This window comes from Perca fluviatilis, chromosome 9, assembly GCF_010015445.1.
Source record: "Perca fluviatilis chromosome 9, GENO_Pfluv_1.0, whole genome shotgun sequence".
Lineage (NCBI taxonomy): Eukaryota > Metazoa > Chordata > Actinopteri > Perciformes > Percidae > Perca > Perca fluviatilis.
Window position 1 is genome coordinate 34,936,176 of NC_053120.1, and position 16,478 is coordinate 34,952,653.

Here is a 16,478-nt window from a genome sequence, read left to right on the forward strand (position 1 = left end):
GTGGCGGGAGTATTGAGTCCAAAAATCGGAATGAGTCATGACTACAAGTCTTTCAGTGTTGCTTTTTGGGAGGTTTTGGTGTCGGGTCTGTGGCAGAATCATGGCACCAGTGCAGGAGGAGTTTGTCCTGTCCCCTCTCCTCTTTCCTCCAATCCCCAACTTCCTGCTGTGGTTCCCACCTCATCAGTTCCCCCCTCCCCCCCCCCCCCCCCAGAGCCTCCTCATCAGGCCTCAGGGACTGATGGAGCGGAGTAGATGTGGCTCAGAGGAGACACACAACTCTTCTGAGGGTGTCTTTCTGGGTGGGGTTATGTTGCATAGTGATCAAAGCTTCCGAGGTACTCCAGAGCAGCCCGGTAGCAAAGTTGGTACTGGTCCTAGTGACAAAAAAAACAACGTTTTGGTCAGTTCGTAAGTGGGAAGCCAGAATTAAAGCTACAGTGCGTGACTTCATGAACGTCTGTTACATTCAAGCCATGGTCAAACGAGTTGCTACAAATATAATTAAGACTATCAGCTCCAAAAAAACCTCTCTCCGCATTTCCAGCCCAATCTCACTCCCATCGCGTCAGAAAGCGATGCCTGGTCGGGTGCCTTTGGCGTTTGTTATTGACGAAAAAAGTCTCCTTTAGCGTCATATGTAGACGCGCTTGGTCGGGACTCTTGGCGTCACTTTTTGACGCTCTGGGTCGGGACGTACGTTTAACTGACATGCTGCACAAGAACGGGACAGTTTAGGTTTAGGAAAAGCTGGTGGGTGGGGTTATAACATGTACGTTTCAGTGACACACAGGACAAGAACGGGACATGAACCCCGGTCTCCTGGGTGAAAGTCTTGTGTTGTTTGACCCATCCACCCCCACAACCACCCTCCTTACGCCGATTTTCAGTCTTTCATACTACTCTCTACCGTTGTCTCTATTAATACTACGTCATCTTACAGCGCCGCGGTCGAGCTAAAGGGTTATTTGTGCGCCGGTATCTGATATTGAGAAACACTGACCAAGCGTCAATATTTTACAAGTTGGGAGTGAGAACAGGTTGGTATAGTTTCATATTGTTTCTGTCGACTTTGAATTAAGTGTATTTTACGATGTTAAAATTATTTACACGGAGTCTGGTGGCTTGAGCGAACGCAATTTCGCAGATGTTTTGATGTTTAAAAAAATGTATCTTACTCTTTAACAGAAAAGTCGTCCTCCTCAGAAATCCTTTCCATAATGTTGTCACTTAGAATAATAATCTGAGCCTGTCAGTGGCAAAACGAGCACTTTTGTGAACGTAAATACACTCTGCACAATTGCCCTATTAAAGCTATAGTGTGTAGTTTCTGTTGTAACTGTTGTTCTGTTGTAATTCTAAGTAGGGGTGTGACGAGACACCCAGCTCACGAGACGAGACGAGACACGAGATTGGGTTCACGAGATCGAGACGAGACAAGATATTAACACTATTTTACAGAAAACTTCAATGAATAAATAAGACCCGAAAACTGAGCACGGAAAGGTTTTGCCATAAACTCAAATGACTGGCATTCTCTCCTGTGTAACTAACAGTTACACCGTTACTTATTCCATATGTATGGTGGAGAGAGAGTCTCTTCACTCAGAGAACCAAGGTTACAACATAACTAAGCGTTTTCTGGCAGTAGTTGAGACGGTTGAGACCAAATGTTTTGTACTCACATCGATTACGTTCTAAAGCAGAAAAAATTTTACCATCAAACACTCAACAGATGATTTTTGTGAAGACAGATGCTATTTTCTCCTCTGCATTTTATTAACTGCAATACTAAACAAGGAAGTAGGCTACTCTAGTATTGACGACCATTATAGGACGAAGGGAGAACATTTGTCTTTGTTTAATATCATTAAAAGTAAAGTTAGGTTTTGCTGTCCGCTTCCCGACTCATTTTAACAGAAAAAGAGAGTGGTCTGCGCGAGATAGCGCCACAGTGAACTGCACGCTGCGGAGCTGTCGCCCTCGGTGACTGCACATGCTTGATTCAAAAAACATGACGGTCTCTTCAAAAGAGGTAATTATCTACACTCGAGCATCTGCGCACGAAAGTCACCGGACGACGCAATCATCTGAACATAGCCATACTGAGAAATACAGAGAGAGTTGTGTGGAGCTGATAGTCTTAATTAGCTTTGTAGCAACTCATTTAAAGGACGGAATGTAACGGACGATTATTAATATCAAAACGTTACGCACTAAAGCTATAACTTATATTGTAGCTTGTTTCGCTGACTGCAGTGATCTTGCTTAATACTGGACCAATGTCCAATATCAGTCACTTAGAAACAAAAACATGGAAAATAGGGTCCAGGTTGTAAAAAACGGAAGTTACCCTTTAATGCTGCCATTAGTCTGTGACGAAAAAAAAAGACACTTGCCACCGGGCTAAACAACTTTTCTGATTTAATATTTGACTTTATTTCTCCTTTGAGAGGGGTGCTTAGCTGCTCATACATGCTATTGAAGTGAATTAGTTGAAAGATATTATGGACTGGTGCATTACAGTGGATTAATATACTATGGAAAAATAACTTGTAACAAGAAATATTGTGTGTATGCTATGACTCAACAGCCACAAATAAATGGTCAACGTGTGAGAAACCCTGCATCCTGATTGCTCATACCTCTGTCTGCACCATGGCTGGCCTCTGAGTTCGGAGAGTCTTGACGGTGTGGAAGAGGTCCACGGCTCCCTCGTATCTCATCCTCTCCAAGACGATGCTCAGGGTGATGAACACACCGGTCCGCCCAACACCAGCACTGGTGGACACGCACATTATAACACTCTCATTACAAAGAAACAAGTTCGGAAATGTAAGACAGAGGACGGCCAATTACTTGATGTCCTATGGTCCTAAAATAATTTTGGACCTTATTTACAAATGACTTATTTTCTTCCCCATAACCTTCTCACAGCCATTACCATTTGATGTATAATGATCTCTTAAAGGTCCCATGGCATGAAAATTTCACTTTATCAGGTTTTTTGCCTTTATATGAGTTCCCCCAGCCTGCCTATGGTCCCCAATTGGCTTGAAATGGTGATAGGTGTAAACCGAGCCCTGGGTATCCTGCTCTGCCTTTGAGAAAATGAAAGCTCAGATGAGCTGTTCTGGAATCTTGCTTGTTATGAGGTCATAACAAGCGAGGTTACCTCCCCTTTCTCTGCTTTGCCTGCCCAGAGAATTTGGCCAACCCATGAGAGAGAGACATCATGTCTTTCAAACGAGAAAAGTGGCAGTTGGTCAAGGCCACACCCCCACTCTCCACCTCGCCCCGCCCTCTCTCCTCCTCAATAGCTACAGACACAGAAATGGCACGTTCTGAGGAAAGCTCATTGTGGGACTAGCTCTAGTGGCTGTAATTCTGCACCAAGGCTGAATTTCGGGAAAGAGACTTCAGATACAGTATTAGGGGACCACTAAGGTCTATAGAAAAGCATCCAAAGAGCACCATGTCATGGGACCTTTAATACAGCACCGACATATACAGGTATAATCTCTTAGCTTGAGCCTAGCCATATTTCTTTGAATCCTATAATATCGATTAAAGATCTCATAATTGATTTGTAAAGTGTCTCTAATATTTGTGGACAAAATGTTGGAAACACCCTTCAATATAACTGCAGCCTCCAACATGATCAGTAAATTCCTCTCTAGTCTATATCCTCGACGTTCCGCTTCCGGGATTGCTCCGTTGCCACCGGAAAATCCACCGGATTTCACTCATTTAGGCTGGATATCTGTTGCCTTGGGCTTCCTTTTGTGTTGGCATTTTAAACTCCGGTCAATATATGAGGACTATGGTAGACCTTTTCTCAGATCTATCTGTCCAATCTGAGTTTTCTGTTGCACGACTAAAACAACTTTTAAACATACACATGTTCCACCAAAATAAGTTACTTCTGAGCATATTTTACAGCTTTTCTCCGGTGCTTAGCACTGCCCAAGACGATTGTGATTGGTTTAAAGAAATACCAATAAACCAGAGCACGTTTTCCTCCCATCCCTGAATGCTATGTGGAGTTGCCAGACTCTCCACCAGCACGCTTTGGAGGAGGGTCTGGCAAAACGAGACTAACTCCTCTCTGACTCAAGTGTCAACAATAATTAAAAAGTTAGATTTTTTTAAAGATACTGTAGGATTTGTTTCAATGGATTGCAGTACAGCATTTAAAAAAGTGCAGCAGGAAGCTTACAGGGGACAGTAAAAAGTGATGCACACGACTGGGACACACAGCGCTTGTTGTTGCCGTTTGTGGATTATGAAGTTATTGAAGTCGGCTATCCTTCAATGGTGGTGGAAAATGACCTAAATTTAATTTCATGGGCCTAATTTTAACATTGTGATGCATGATTCAGATGTTCTTTTTCTAACGTCGTTCGGTGTTTCGCTATGGGAATCGCCCATTGAATCGCCTCGGCGTGACCAACTATGGAAGCTACTATGACACCATGTCTGTCCGTGACGGACAACTCGAACTGTGCTAGGGCCACGCCCCCTCATATAATCACAGCTCCTTACAAATCATTCTCGCTTTCTTCCCGTGAAGAAGCTATACTAAGCTCCTTCAGCGCTTCTAGGCTAGCTTGGTTGGTTATCTGCTAAACAGTTCACAGACGGACCGTAAAGGACTACGTTGCCGAACGCTGTTCCTGACCCAGTCTGGATTTGCTGAGTAAGTACTTCGCAAGAAGTTTTTACCTTGTGGTTACACAGTTTAAAAGCAGCGTCTGCGTCAAGGCGAACTGATCTTCTGTTGGCTAGTCGGTATTTGTTTATCGGTTGCTTAGCTGTGTAACTCTTTTACCCTCTGGCAAACGCGTTACGGCGAGCCTCCCTGGGTTTGGTTAGCATTCGTTTGTTAGCCGGACCGGGTACCTGGAGTGAGCTAACGTTAGGGTGACCAAACATCCTCTTTTGCCCGGACATGTCCACTTTTTACCAAAATATGGTCACCCTAGCTAACGTGTTACGACGCGCTAACTCTTTCGGTACACGGTTAATGTTAGCTCGGGCTAAACCCCATCTGCTAATCTTGCCGACAGGCTAATGTGTCACAACGCGCCTGCTAAGGTTGTTTTTTTTCCTTTCCAGTCACCATGTCCTCGGCAGCGGCCCCCGCCAAAGGGTCGGAACCGAAGGCTAGTGAGACTGTATCCCGCCTGTGCCCAGTGTCATGTGGGGCATCCATCTAGGGCAGGGACCCTCACCAGATGTGCATAGCCTGCATGGGCACTAAACACGCTCAGTTAGCGCTAGCTGACTCAGTCGTGCACCCACTGTGCATCAATGCCAGAAAAGATACTGGAAAGGCGGCTGAGGGTGGCGGTGGCCAACAGTCATGACCCATGTCTGTCGGGCACCACCCGGAAAGCCACAAAAAGTACCCATCCAGTGTTCATTTCTCTGTCAGGCGTAAATGCGCCGCTGGTTGTGGATGCTCTAGCCCAACCATGGCCAAACGTGCTACGTTTGATCAGTCTGATCTCACCCCCCTGTCGCTAATCCTGATAGCGCCGCGGTGGTCATCCAAGCATTGGGTAGCAGAGATAATACAGCTACTGGCAGGACAGCAATGGCCTCTCCCCATACACAGAGACCTTCTCTCCCAAGCAGGCGGGGAGATCTACCACCCTAGGGCTAGGGGCCTGTGAGAGGTGGAACCTGAATGCATCAGGCCTGCCAGAGCAGGTCACTGACACCGTTGAGAGTGCAAGAGCCACATCCACCCGCTCTCTTCACAGTGGAAAGAGGCGTGTTTTTGAGGAGTGGTGTGAACTAGAGTCCGGATCAGGCCGAATTTTTCTGTCCGAGGCCGGCCCGTGTCCGACAGAGCCGTGTCCGAACCCGGCCCGAGCCCGACATGCATTAAGAAATTTGTGTCCGAGCCCGGCCCGAGCCCAACGCAGTTAAAATCTCATTTGTTTTTCCTCATACTAATGACACATGTAGGCTACGTTTGTGGAAACCTTTTATTAAGCAACTGTAGGAAGGCATTCAGAAATGTCAACAGATGAGCGCATCAGCGCACACGGGGCAACAAGCGCACGTTAATAAGCTGTTAAAATGTTCAATGGGTTAACCTTTCCTGATCTCTTCGTTTCTGACCGTGATCAGAAAACCAGGAGAGACTGGTTACCTCCAGGGCCCACGTTATAACATGAATAACCACTAACTCTGCTCAATTACACTCACACACACACACTCACTCACACACACACACACACACACACACACACACACACACACACACACACACACACACACACACTGAGCTCTCTTAAAAGGAGCCGCAGCACCATTTTACAAGAAATGCCTTATCGCGCTGATGTGACCGAGCCCGACCCGACCCCGACCATAATTTCTAAATATCTGTCCGAACCCGGCCCGGCCCGTCGGGACCCGTCGGCCTCGGGTCGGGTATCCATGCCTTAGTGTGAACACAGGGATACCATCCCTTTTCAGTGTTCTGTGGTGGACCTGCTGTGTTTTTCTGTAGTACCTGATGGATAAAGAGAAGGCTTTTTCGACAATTAAGGTGTACTTAGCTGTTGTCTCAGCTTGTCACGTGGGGTTTTGTGTGTGTGTGGGGGGAATGTTGGGTCTTTGTAAATTATAGTGTGGTCTAGACCTACTCTGTAATATGTAAAGTGTCCTGAGATAACTCCTGTTATGATTTGATACTGTAAATGAAATTAAATCGAATTGCATTGAACAAAGAACACAGATAAGCCTGGTGTGCATTTCTAAAGCTAAAGGGACTGGACTAATGCGTTGTTGCCCCACACACACACACACACACACACACACACACACACACACACACACACACACACACACAGTTACCTGCAGTGCACAGTAATTGGTCCGTCTTGTCCGAATTGCTCTTTAGTTTTATGGACTTGGCCGATGAAGTCGATGAATCCCTCCCCAGTTTTTGGCACTCCTTGCTCTGGCCAGTCAGTGAACTGAAACTGCCTGATGGTCCTCGACTGACCATCCTGCCAGACACACAGGGAAATGGAGACAGATACTGTTAGTAACTCACACACAAGTCTACAGCCCCGTCATTAGATGCAGTAGAGACCAGTGTTGGGGTAACACATTACCAAAAAGTAAGGTTTTACTCTTCTATTACTTTTTCCTGTAAATCTAGGAATTATTAGTCAAATTTTTAGTGCACAGTACATCCTTAAGAACTTTCTTTTACCTCCAAGTCATTTTGTCTTAAATTTTCAAATAGTCACACATGTACATGAATACAACAGGTAGAAATTCCCAGGTAGAAGTTTTTTTCAAGTAGTTGAGAGGAAATAACAAAGAAAACAAAACTCAAGCAGAAGACCCTGACGAGTCAAATCACCTTTTCTTTTTTCAGACAGTGAACTCTGTGCCCTGCGTGGGGAGCGTGCAGTCCCAAACCTCCCACTTAAGTGCAGTGAAATTCACAAAATGCTTAAAAGACACAGATGGAAAAAGAAACCTCTGCATGCGAAGAAAAATGGCACTCTGCCAGCACAAACATATTCTGTTGCAGAAATAGCACCCTGACTGCCGTTGATGTCCTTTCCAATTAAAACGAGCTGAAACCGTCTTCCTTCTGCTATAGCACGCAACAGCAGCAAGGCTTTGCTGAGGAAGACCTACCCTGGCGTCTGTGACTTTGAACTCTCTCAGGATGTACTGAGGCATGTTGTATTCAGCCATGGGGTCCACAACAAAGTACTGGTAGCGTGCGGAGCGCTCAGCAGGCCAGTACTGATGGCACTTTTCCTATAGAATGGAGAGAAGAAAAGGGATCTGAGTATTACGCTGGATGAAGAGGAGTGGGACAGAATCTGTAGGAATATTAAATCAATGTCACGTGATTCAGTTCAAGATTATGCCTCACTTCTATATTATACAGTCAAGCCCAAAATTATTCATACCCCTGGCAAATTCTGACTTAAAGTTACTTTTATTCAACCAGCAAGTCTTTTTTTTTTGACCGGAAATGGCACAGGCTTCTCCCGAAAGATAATAAGACGATGTACAAGAGGTGTCATTGTGGAAAAAATGATTACTCATCTTTTATTTACATTTGAACAAAAAGTGGCATGTCCAAATTATTCATACCCTTTGCAAACTGTCACAGTCTATGGGAAAATCCAAAGTTCTATACCATTCCAAATAGTCCAAGCTGTTGTAAAGCATCCTAATTACCCTGATTGATTGGGAACAGCTGTTTTAATCAAGTCAACAGTCAACAAGTCAATATATTTTATGTATATTATTATGTATGTGTATCAAAAACCAGGATTTCGAAACTTATATCATTTAAGGCTTTAATTTGAGTCAATTAGATGTAATACTGTTTGATACTAAATGACATGACATGACATAAAGGTGTGATGGTGATTGCGTTACCCGTCCCATCTCGCGGAGTTTGGTGAGCATGACTACAATGGTGGAGTTGTGTTCCCACAGCATTCTCCAGAAGTCCTCAGTGGTCTCGGCTAACGGGCCCTGGGTGGCCATGTACGCTTTCTGCTGCCTGCAAATTGGAACAGAGACACTTCTGTGTTTACTCCTCAGGGTTCTCCGGATACCGTTTCAACTTTCTTCCTCTTCAGCCCTAGCTACAGTCTAAGAAATACCTCTGTAAAATAACAGAAAAAGGTACTGGCAGCTCATTACACAGACTTTGTCCCGTACTTAAAAATACAGAACATTTTGTTAGGCTTATTAAATAAAATTCTCTCATTCAAAGCAAAAATGACATAAAAAGTGTCACAAAAGGTTGGAAAAAAGCGACAAAGCTGACTTCTTTAATTTCCCAAAACCAAAAAAAGTTGTCGCAGCACAAATTATGCAATTTGAACTCTAAAAAACTAAAATACAACTGTGAATCACGTTCTACTGACAATTTCTGTTAAAATATACAGACATATATATATATAACTGTAAATACACAGATATTTCTTAGAGTGTATGGTCCTGGTGCAGAACTCCATTTTACTGTAATAAAAATACAGGTGATGGCAGATAAATAATGATGCTGGTTAATTACTACATCCAGTCATATTCATGTCATCATAGTAAACAGCCAACCAAAAGCTTTTACATGCTGCTTTTGAGTGTGTCTTGCCCAGGCTGTGATTGGATGAGTTTGTTTGTGGACATGCATGGCTGGATGAACCTGCTAGGGGCAACTTATTGTCCCCCTTTCCTCAAAATAGATAGTTATATATAAAAAGAAATAGAAATAGAGGCTCACACATGCCTGATTGTCATAGATTGGTTTCCAAGGAGGAGGAGAGAAATTTCTGCCCGACAGTTAAAATCTAATTTTTTTCTCATACTAATGACACATGTACATCTGTATGTGTGGAAAGCCCGCTTTTTTTAAAGGGATACTTCACCGATTAGCATTAAGCTTTGTATAAGCTTTGTATTGGTAGTACCCTCTGATGATGCAAAAATCTTAATTTTGCATCATCGGAGGCTTTTTTAAATTTTTTATTTATTTATTTTTTCCTTTTTTTTTTTTGGCTGTAGTCTCTAGCCTCTGGCCAAAAAAGCCTCCGATGACGCAAAATGACGATTTTTGCGATTAATGCTAATCGGTGAAGTATCCCTTTAAGCAACTGTAGGAAGGCATTCGGAAATGTCAACAGATGAGCGTATAGGCGCACACGGGGCAACAAGCGCACGTTAACACAGGTCGCGCGCGCACACACACACATACACACACACACACGTTCAATGCCTTATTGCGCTGATGTGACTGAGCCCGACCCGAACCTGAACATCATTTATAAATATCTGTCCGAACCCAGCCCGGCCCGTCGGGTACTGTCTGGTCCCGTCGGGCTCAGGTCGGGTATCCATCCTCTAATGTAGCCTCTAACTTTTTATCAGGAGGAAACCGCCCAAATAAAGCAAAGTAGCCAAGATTATTACAAGCTTCCCAATCAAATGCAAAGTAGCCTAACTGGGGGGGGGGGGAACACCACCCAATCTGGCAACACTGTTGTCTGTGCACTAGTGCACACGAGTACCCATAAATACAATGAATGCGGTAGAATACATATGGCATCTTAAAGTTGTACTTTAGAATGGTGTACTACCTGGAACCTTCGCTGTGTGTCCAATAGTTAGTGATCATTTAATTAAATACACAATTTTAGCTTTTATTTAAGATATTATTGGGATCCCTATTAGCTGATGCAGAACATCAGCTACTCTTCCTGGGGTCCACACAAAATATAAAACATGACGACACTTTCAGACAAAACAACCACATGAAAATAAAAATAAGAAAATATAGCTAGTAAAATTCTTTCTTGCAAACATATAACTATACATATACATGTATATATATATATACGTATTACACTAAACTCATAAGCACTGAATATACAAAAGTGAAATCTTATACATGTAAATATTCCTATACATAAAAAGAACAAAAAGTAGTTACAAAATATGGTTACAGGCGTATGAGCCACAATATTGGAATGTAACTAAGTCCATTTACTCGAGTACTGTACTTAAGTCCAAATGTTGAGGTACGTGTACTTTACTTGAGTCTTTTCTATTCATGCTACTTTCTACTAGAAATATTGTACTTTTTACACTACATTCATCTGACAGCTTTAGTTACTAGTTACTTTACACAATAATATTTCTGCACACAAAACACACGTAGTTTATAAAATGTGATGTTTTATTATATATTAAACTACCCAACAATATAACAGGCTTAACATTAGAAATGATTAGATGATTAATCACTTAGTTCATTGACAAAACTATTTGGATCGTCTCCAGTTTCTAAAAATTTGAGGATTTTTCTGCATTGAGTGCTTTTACTTTTAATACTTTAAGTACATTTTCCTGATGATGTACTTGCATACTTTTAATTAAGCAGGTAGAGCGTCGTCTACTGACCGAAGGGTTGGTGGCTCCCCCTGGGTGGAAACTCGCTGCTAGTGGTGTGTGAGTGTGTGTGTGTGAACGGGTGAATGAGAGGTAGAATTGTAAAGCGCTTTGTAAATGCATTCCATCTACAGGAGTTTTCTTGTAAATGTTATGTTTGCATTCAGTGTTACTCACTAAAATACATTGTCTGTAATATTAAGCACTAACAAATGTGTTGAAGGCATTCAATTCCTCATAAAACATTTGCAAAACTGAGTTTTTAAGTATTTTAAATCCATTATTGTTTACATCCATTTTTACTTGCTAGTAGTGACGGCCAAATGAAGCCTCATGAAGCTTCGTGAACCGTTTTATTTATTATCTGAGCCCACTAGATGGCGCTTTTGGTTTAAAGAAAATGGTTCATGGAATGGCAATTCAGTGTGCTTTCAACCCTTTGTTGAACAGAGAGCGCCATCTAGTGGGCTCAGAGGATAAAGATAATGGTTTATGATGCTTCATTTTGCCATCACAACTTGCTACCAGACCTCTTCTCTGCCTTTGCTGGCACATTGTTGCTTATGTTGGTGTAGCCTAATAACACCACCTTTTGATCAGAGGAATAGTGTACAACCATTGGCAGGGCTGTGTATGGTGTCTTCATGAGAGTTTTCGTGCATGAGATAAACAAAACTACTGCTTTGAAGTGCCCATATTATGAAAAAAATCACTTTTTCTGGGATTTGGGGTGTTATTTTGTGTCTCTGGTGCTTCCACATGCACATCCATGCTGTTTTGAGTGAGATACGGTTTCTGAATGTGTCCTGCCTTCATTCTCCGGGTGAGCTGTTCAAAATCGGCTCGGCTTGTGACGTCACAAGCCGAAACGAGCTGGCTAACTGCAACCGTTAGCATGCTACCTCGTTCTCAATAGCAAAGCACTGCTTCAACACACACAAGTTCACCATAATCTACAAAAGAACTACTTCCATGTGCGCCCTCATTTAGAAGAAGCCTCCCAGCTAATCCTGCCTTGTAACTGACCGAAGTTGGAGAAACAACCTTTCTTTTACTGTCTATGGAGCTAGCTGACATGATCTACATCTGAGCTACTGCACATGTGCGAGTGCAATCAAAGATAGCACAGAAGAAGAAAAGAGGTCTCACTCTATAGCTAAAACAGATACAAGGTGAAAAGAGGAGCTGCAGCAGTGAGAGAGAGCTGTGCGTGTTTTATGGTGTTTTTTGAAAATTAAACCATGTAAACCTATTCTGGTACAACCTTCAAATACAATTATGAACCTGAAAATGAGCATAATATGGGTGCTTTAAGGCTCTTATCATGCCAATTGACAATGTACTTCAGTGGTGCATATTACTAGTGATGGCCAAAAAGCCTAGTTAAGATTTGTGAACCATTTTTTGAGCCCACTTTCTATAATATACTGTACATCCACCTATAATGTACATTAAGAATTCTTGTCATACATATTTATGTATGTGAGCCTGCAATAATATTACAAAAGTCAAACTGAGTTCATTCAGATTCACCCTTCAGCACATTCCTTTAATAGCTTCTAGTTCCAGGCAATGATGTCCCACAACTGTTGAATGAACTGAAATGAAATCAACTGTTAAATAGTTAACATTACACAGCCCCTTGAAGTAAATTTGATGAGTCAGCTGTTGCTAATGTATGCACTGATATTTAAATGCTTTTGCTTGAACACAGACCCTTTTTTAACAGCGCTGTTAAAATGACAGATGCCATCCCAGCTGCTCAGATCGGCTCTGGGCTCCGGAACTACTCCCGACCTGCCCACTGGGGGGCAGTGTTGAAGCATGCAGCACAGGGCTTGGTTAATGCAGTCAAGCCTGTTTGCATGAGTGCCTGAGTGCCAGTGCAGCACACATACTGAGTATTCCTATTCTGGTTATCTGTGTTATCAGTGCTCTATCATTTGTGCGTGCCAGAGATGGCTAGAGGCACTGTTGTTTTTGGTTTGCGAGTCCACCCCTGTCCTGCTCTCAGGTTTCACCACTGTGCAACAGGCACTGGAGCTATTGTTTGAATACCTTCATAATACAACAATCAAATATAAACTTGGGAACCAAAGCTTCTGTATTTTGTTGGGACTCTGGCACGACCATCCCTTTACCTGCTGGCTGTTCTGGCTCACCAATGCTCACAATGATTAGAGGAACTTATTAGGCCAGTACCAGATGTGGATGGTTGAATAATAATGGCATCATTACTGACCTCTGTGCATTCAAGCAGGCAACCAAATAAACAAACAAAAGCAAACAGTTTGGCTGCTAAAGAGCACCCAGAACTGTAAACTGTTTTAACCAACTAATGTTGCTATATCGTTATGCTGATTGATAAAACAACATATGCTGTATATCATAGCGAAAATCAAAGAAGTGTGTTGAAAGGACAAAGCTGGCTGTATTCCATACTGTTCCTGTTGTCAACAAATCCTCAGGAAAGAAGACAAAAACCAACAATGGTTTATGCCATCTCTCAATACTTTCTGATTCCCCTCCCCTGTGTGTGGCAGGAGGGAACAGTGCATTTGCTGAGCACTATTTTCAGCTGCAGATGAATCCACATTTGGTGCTCTAGTCTAGTGAGCGTTTGGGACATGTCAGCCAGTGCAACGGTAAATGTAAACGGGCTGCACTTTTTCTACCTTAACAGACAAATTGCTTAACAATTCACCCATTCACTGCAGCTGGCCTGCCCATTGGAGGCAACTTGGGCTTCAGTGTCTTGATCAAGGACAAGGACTGTAATGACTGGACAACCTGCACTACCTCCTGATGTGTTTTTAACAGTTTTTGGACAACAACAATGGAGCTCTATGGCAGAGGAACAAGTTACATCAGGCTGATACACGCAATACTTGTTAGCAGAATTTGGTCATTGTTGTTGACAATATGCATATAGAGTATTGTAATCTGTGTTTACTGTTATCTGTGTGAGTAGCCATGTTCACATGATGTCACATATTGAACTAGGGATTGAGTAAAAAATGCCCCCTCCAATTTACAGTAAAAGCATGTTTTATTATAGTGCATACAGATGACCAATTTTCATTCTAGTTTAATTTCAGTATAATTGTAGTTTTGGTCATTATATGTATCAGTCATAATATCATTGCACTCACAAAGTAAATTGCTGAGATCTAAGACCACGGCAATGTCCTTAAAAAGATCTGTTGGCTTTGAATTGATTATGAGGAAATGAAAAAAGCCATCCCTTTGGAGCAGCAGGAGTTGTTTGGCATCTCTTCCAGCAACATTTTGCAGGTGTTATCATAATTTGGAAGAGCTTCCGGTTTCAACTTTGACCAACTGTACTTACTGTAGCTGTGTGCACACAGTTTTCCTGAGCAAATAGGGATTCTTAGCCATTTCAGGGATACTTACATTCAGTTTGGACTCTAAATAATGGTTTAGATTAAGTGATAACTGATAGAAACAATGGCCAAACCAACAAAAAGAAGATACAAGTTTTCCTTAAAGTGACTGTATATAACTTTTTAATGTTCAACTGAGCTGTCCTGGCGCCCGTATTTTTTATTTTATAAGTTATCTTTATAGTTAGGGCTGATACTGGGGCAGGGCCATCACAGAAAAAAAAAAAAAATAATTAAACTAGAGTCAATCTCGGTTGGGCTTTTAACAGATGGAGACAATTACGGGATTGTAAATGATTAAAAAACGTCCCTGATTTGGCCCTCAGGTATGTCATATATTTCATTCATAAAATAACTTTACAATGCGCGATGTGGTTGTACGTCAGTAGCTGACATTAAATTACCTCCCCCTGAAGTTACATTGTTGAAACTGTATGACAATCTATATAAGCATATACGGTAAAGAGAAATTCCTATTTTATCTGCTTTTATATGTTTAACTGTTTTAACTGCTGTTTAATGTTTAATTTCTTATACTGCACTGTAACTTTTATTCTCGGATTTTATCTGTTTTAAATTTTTTTTAATCTGTTTTTATGCAAAGCACTTTGAATTGGCCTGTTGCTGAAATGTGCTATACAAATAAAGCTGCCTTGCCTTGCCTTCCATTCAGCGTGGACGTTTGTGTTGTGTTGGCCTACTATTTTCTTTTCCCTTGTCCACCTGTAAAGCGTCTGTGGGTTTTCATGAAATGCGCTATATTAATCTAAGTTATTACTACGTTGGTTGCTACAACAATCTCTTAATGCATTGGCTCGTGACACAGTGACAGTGATACCCGGTTTAGCTCACGAGACATCCAAAGTAGGCTAAGTTACTGTGTGCAACACTTGAAATGCAACATCTCTAACTTATCCTCTTATTGTAAATAAATGATTTTCTGTCTGAGCAAAATATTCATAGCAACTATATGACCTCCCCATAACGCTAACTCGGTAATCTACAGCGTGCAATACAGCACCGTAAAGAAAAGATCTTTACAACAGCAGGTGTGGTAAAAACACTACCGCTTTTGTCCAAAGCAGGCCGCTAGAATCGACACAAACTGAAAGTTACAAATAGCCACTTTAATAATAGTCACGTTACATTCAAGCCATAACAGAGTGCTATCAAAGGATGATGAATGGTTTAAGCAGGAAGTCCATTCTATTCAAGTATTCTCTAATCTAGGAGTAATATAAGCTGGAGTACGCCTGTTTACCGACTTTCTATCTCACATCACCATGAAATATAGTGCGGATCGGGCCGCATTTTTCTGTCCGAGCCCGGCCCGCGTCCGACAGAGCAGTAACCAAACCCGGCCCGAGCCCGACAGGCATTAAGATATTTCTGTCCGAGCCCGACCCGAGCCCGTCACAGTTAAAATCTCGTTTTTTTCTCATACTAATGAAACATACGTTTGTTTGTGTGGAAAGCCCGCTTTTAATAAGCAACTGTAGGAAGATGAAATGTCAACAGATGAGCGCATCAGCGCACACGGGGCAACATCGCACGTTAACACAGGCGCGAACCTGCATAAAAAGCTTTTTTTTTTATTTAAAATGTTCAATGCCTTATCGCGCTGATGTGACCGAGTCCGACCCAAACCCGAAAATCAATTCTAAATATCTGTCCGAACCCAGCCTGGCCCGTAGGGTACTACCGGGTCCCGAAGGGCTCGGTTCGGGTATCCATCCTCTACCATGGACAGGCACCGAGCTGAATGACTACAGCTGATATACTGTACATTGAGGTGATTGGACACCTCCACTAATCATCGTTATGTCTCTCCCCCTCACCTTAATCCATCCTAATCCACACTGTGCACTATAAAGGCTGAGCTCAGAGAGTGCTGGATCTCCCTGGATCTCACTCCACTAATTACTGCAAGAGGAATTACAGGACACCCCTGCCTCTTTCCCCACCCTCCCTTAGGTGGAGGTGCCCGGGGGACTTCATTAGGCACTGACAGACCAGAACAAGACACACCCACCCTCGCTGCAAGTAAAAGTCTGGATTCATTAGCACAGACTTTACTCTGCTAGAGCACTGGAAAGTATTTCCAATTAGCGTTTACATTTTCAGAAAAGA

At 42.4% G+C, this 16,478-nt stretch overlaps 1 protein-coding gene across 21 annotated transcripts in view; it reads right to left on the bottom strand.

The window, feature by feature from the left end:
• Positions 1-216: 216 nt before the first annotated feature.
• Positions 217-16,478, bottom strand: part of ptprfa (protein tyrosine phosphatase receptor type Fa) — a 412,601-nt gene continuing 396,339 nt past the window's right edge. For all 21 annotated transcript variants that reach the window (XM_039810996.1, XM_039811014.1, XM_039810999.1 and 18 more), the window contains 5 exons: positions 8,431-8,557; positions 7,672-7,797; positions 6,871-7,025; positions 2,646-2,781; positions 217-377 (listed from right to left, as the gene is read on the bottom strand). In XM_039810996.1, coding sequence (XP_039666930.1) covers positions 309-377; positions 2,646-2,781; positions 6,871-7,025; positions 7,672-7,797; positions 8,431-8,557 — 613 coding nt within the window. In that variant the 3' untranslated portion in view covers positions 217-308. The remainder of the gene's footprint in view (positions 378-2,645; positions 2,782-6,870; positions 7,026-7,671; positions 7,798-8,430; positions 8,558-16,478) is intronic.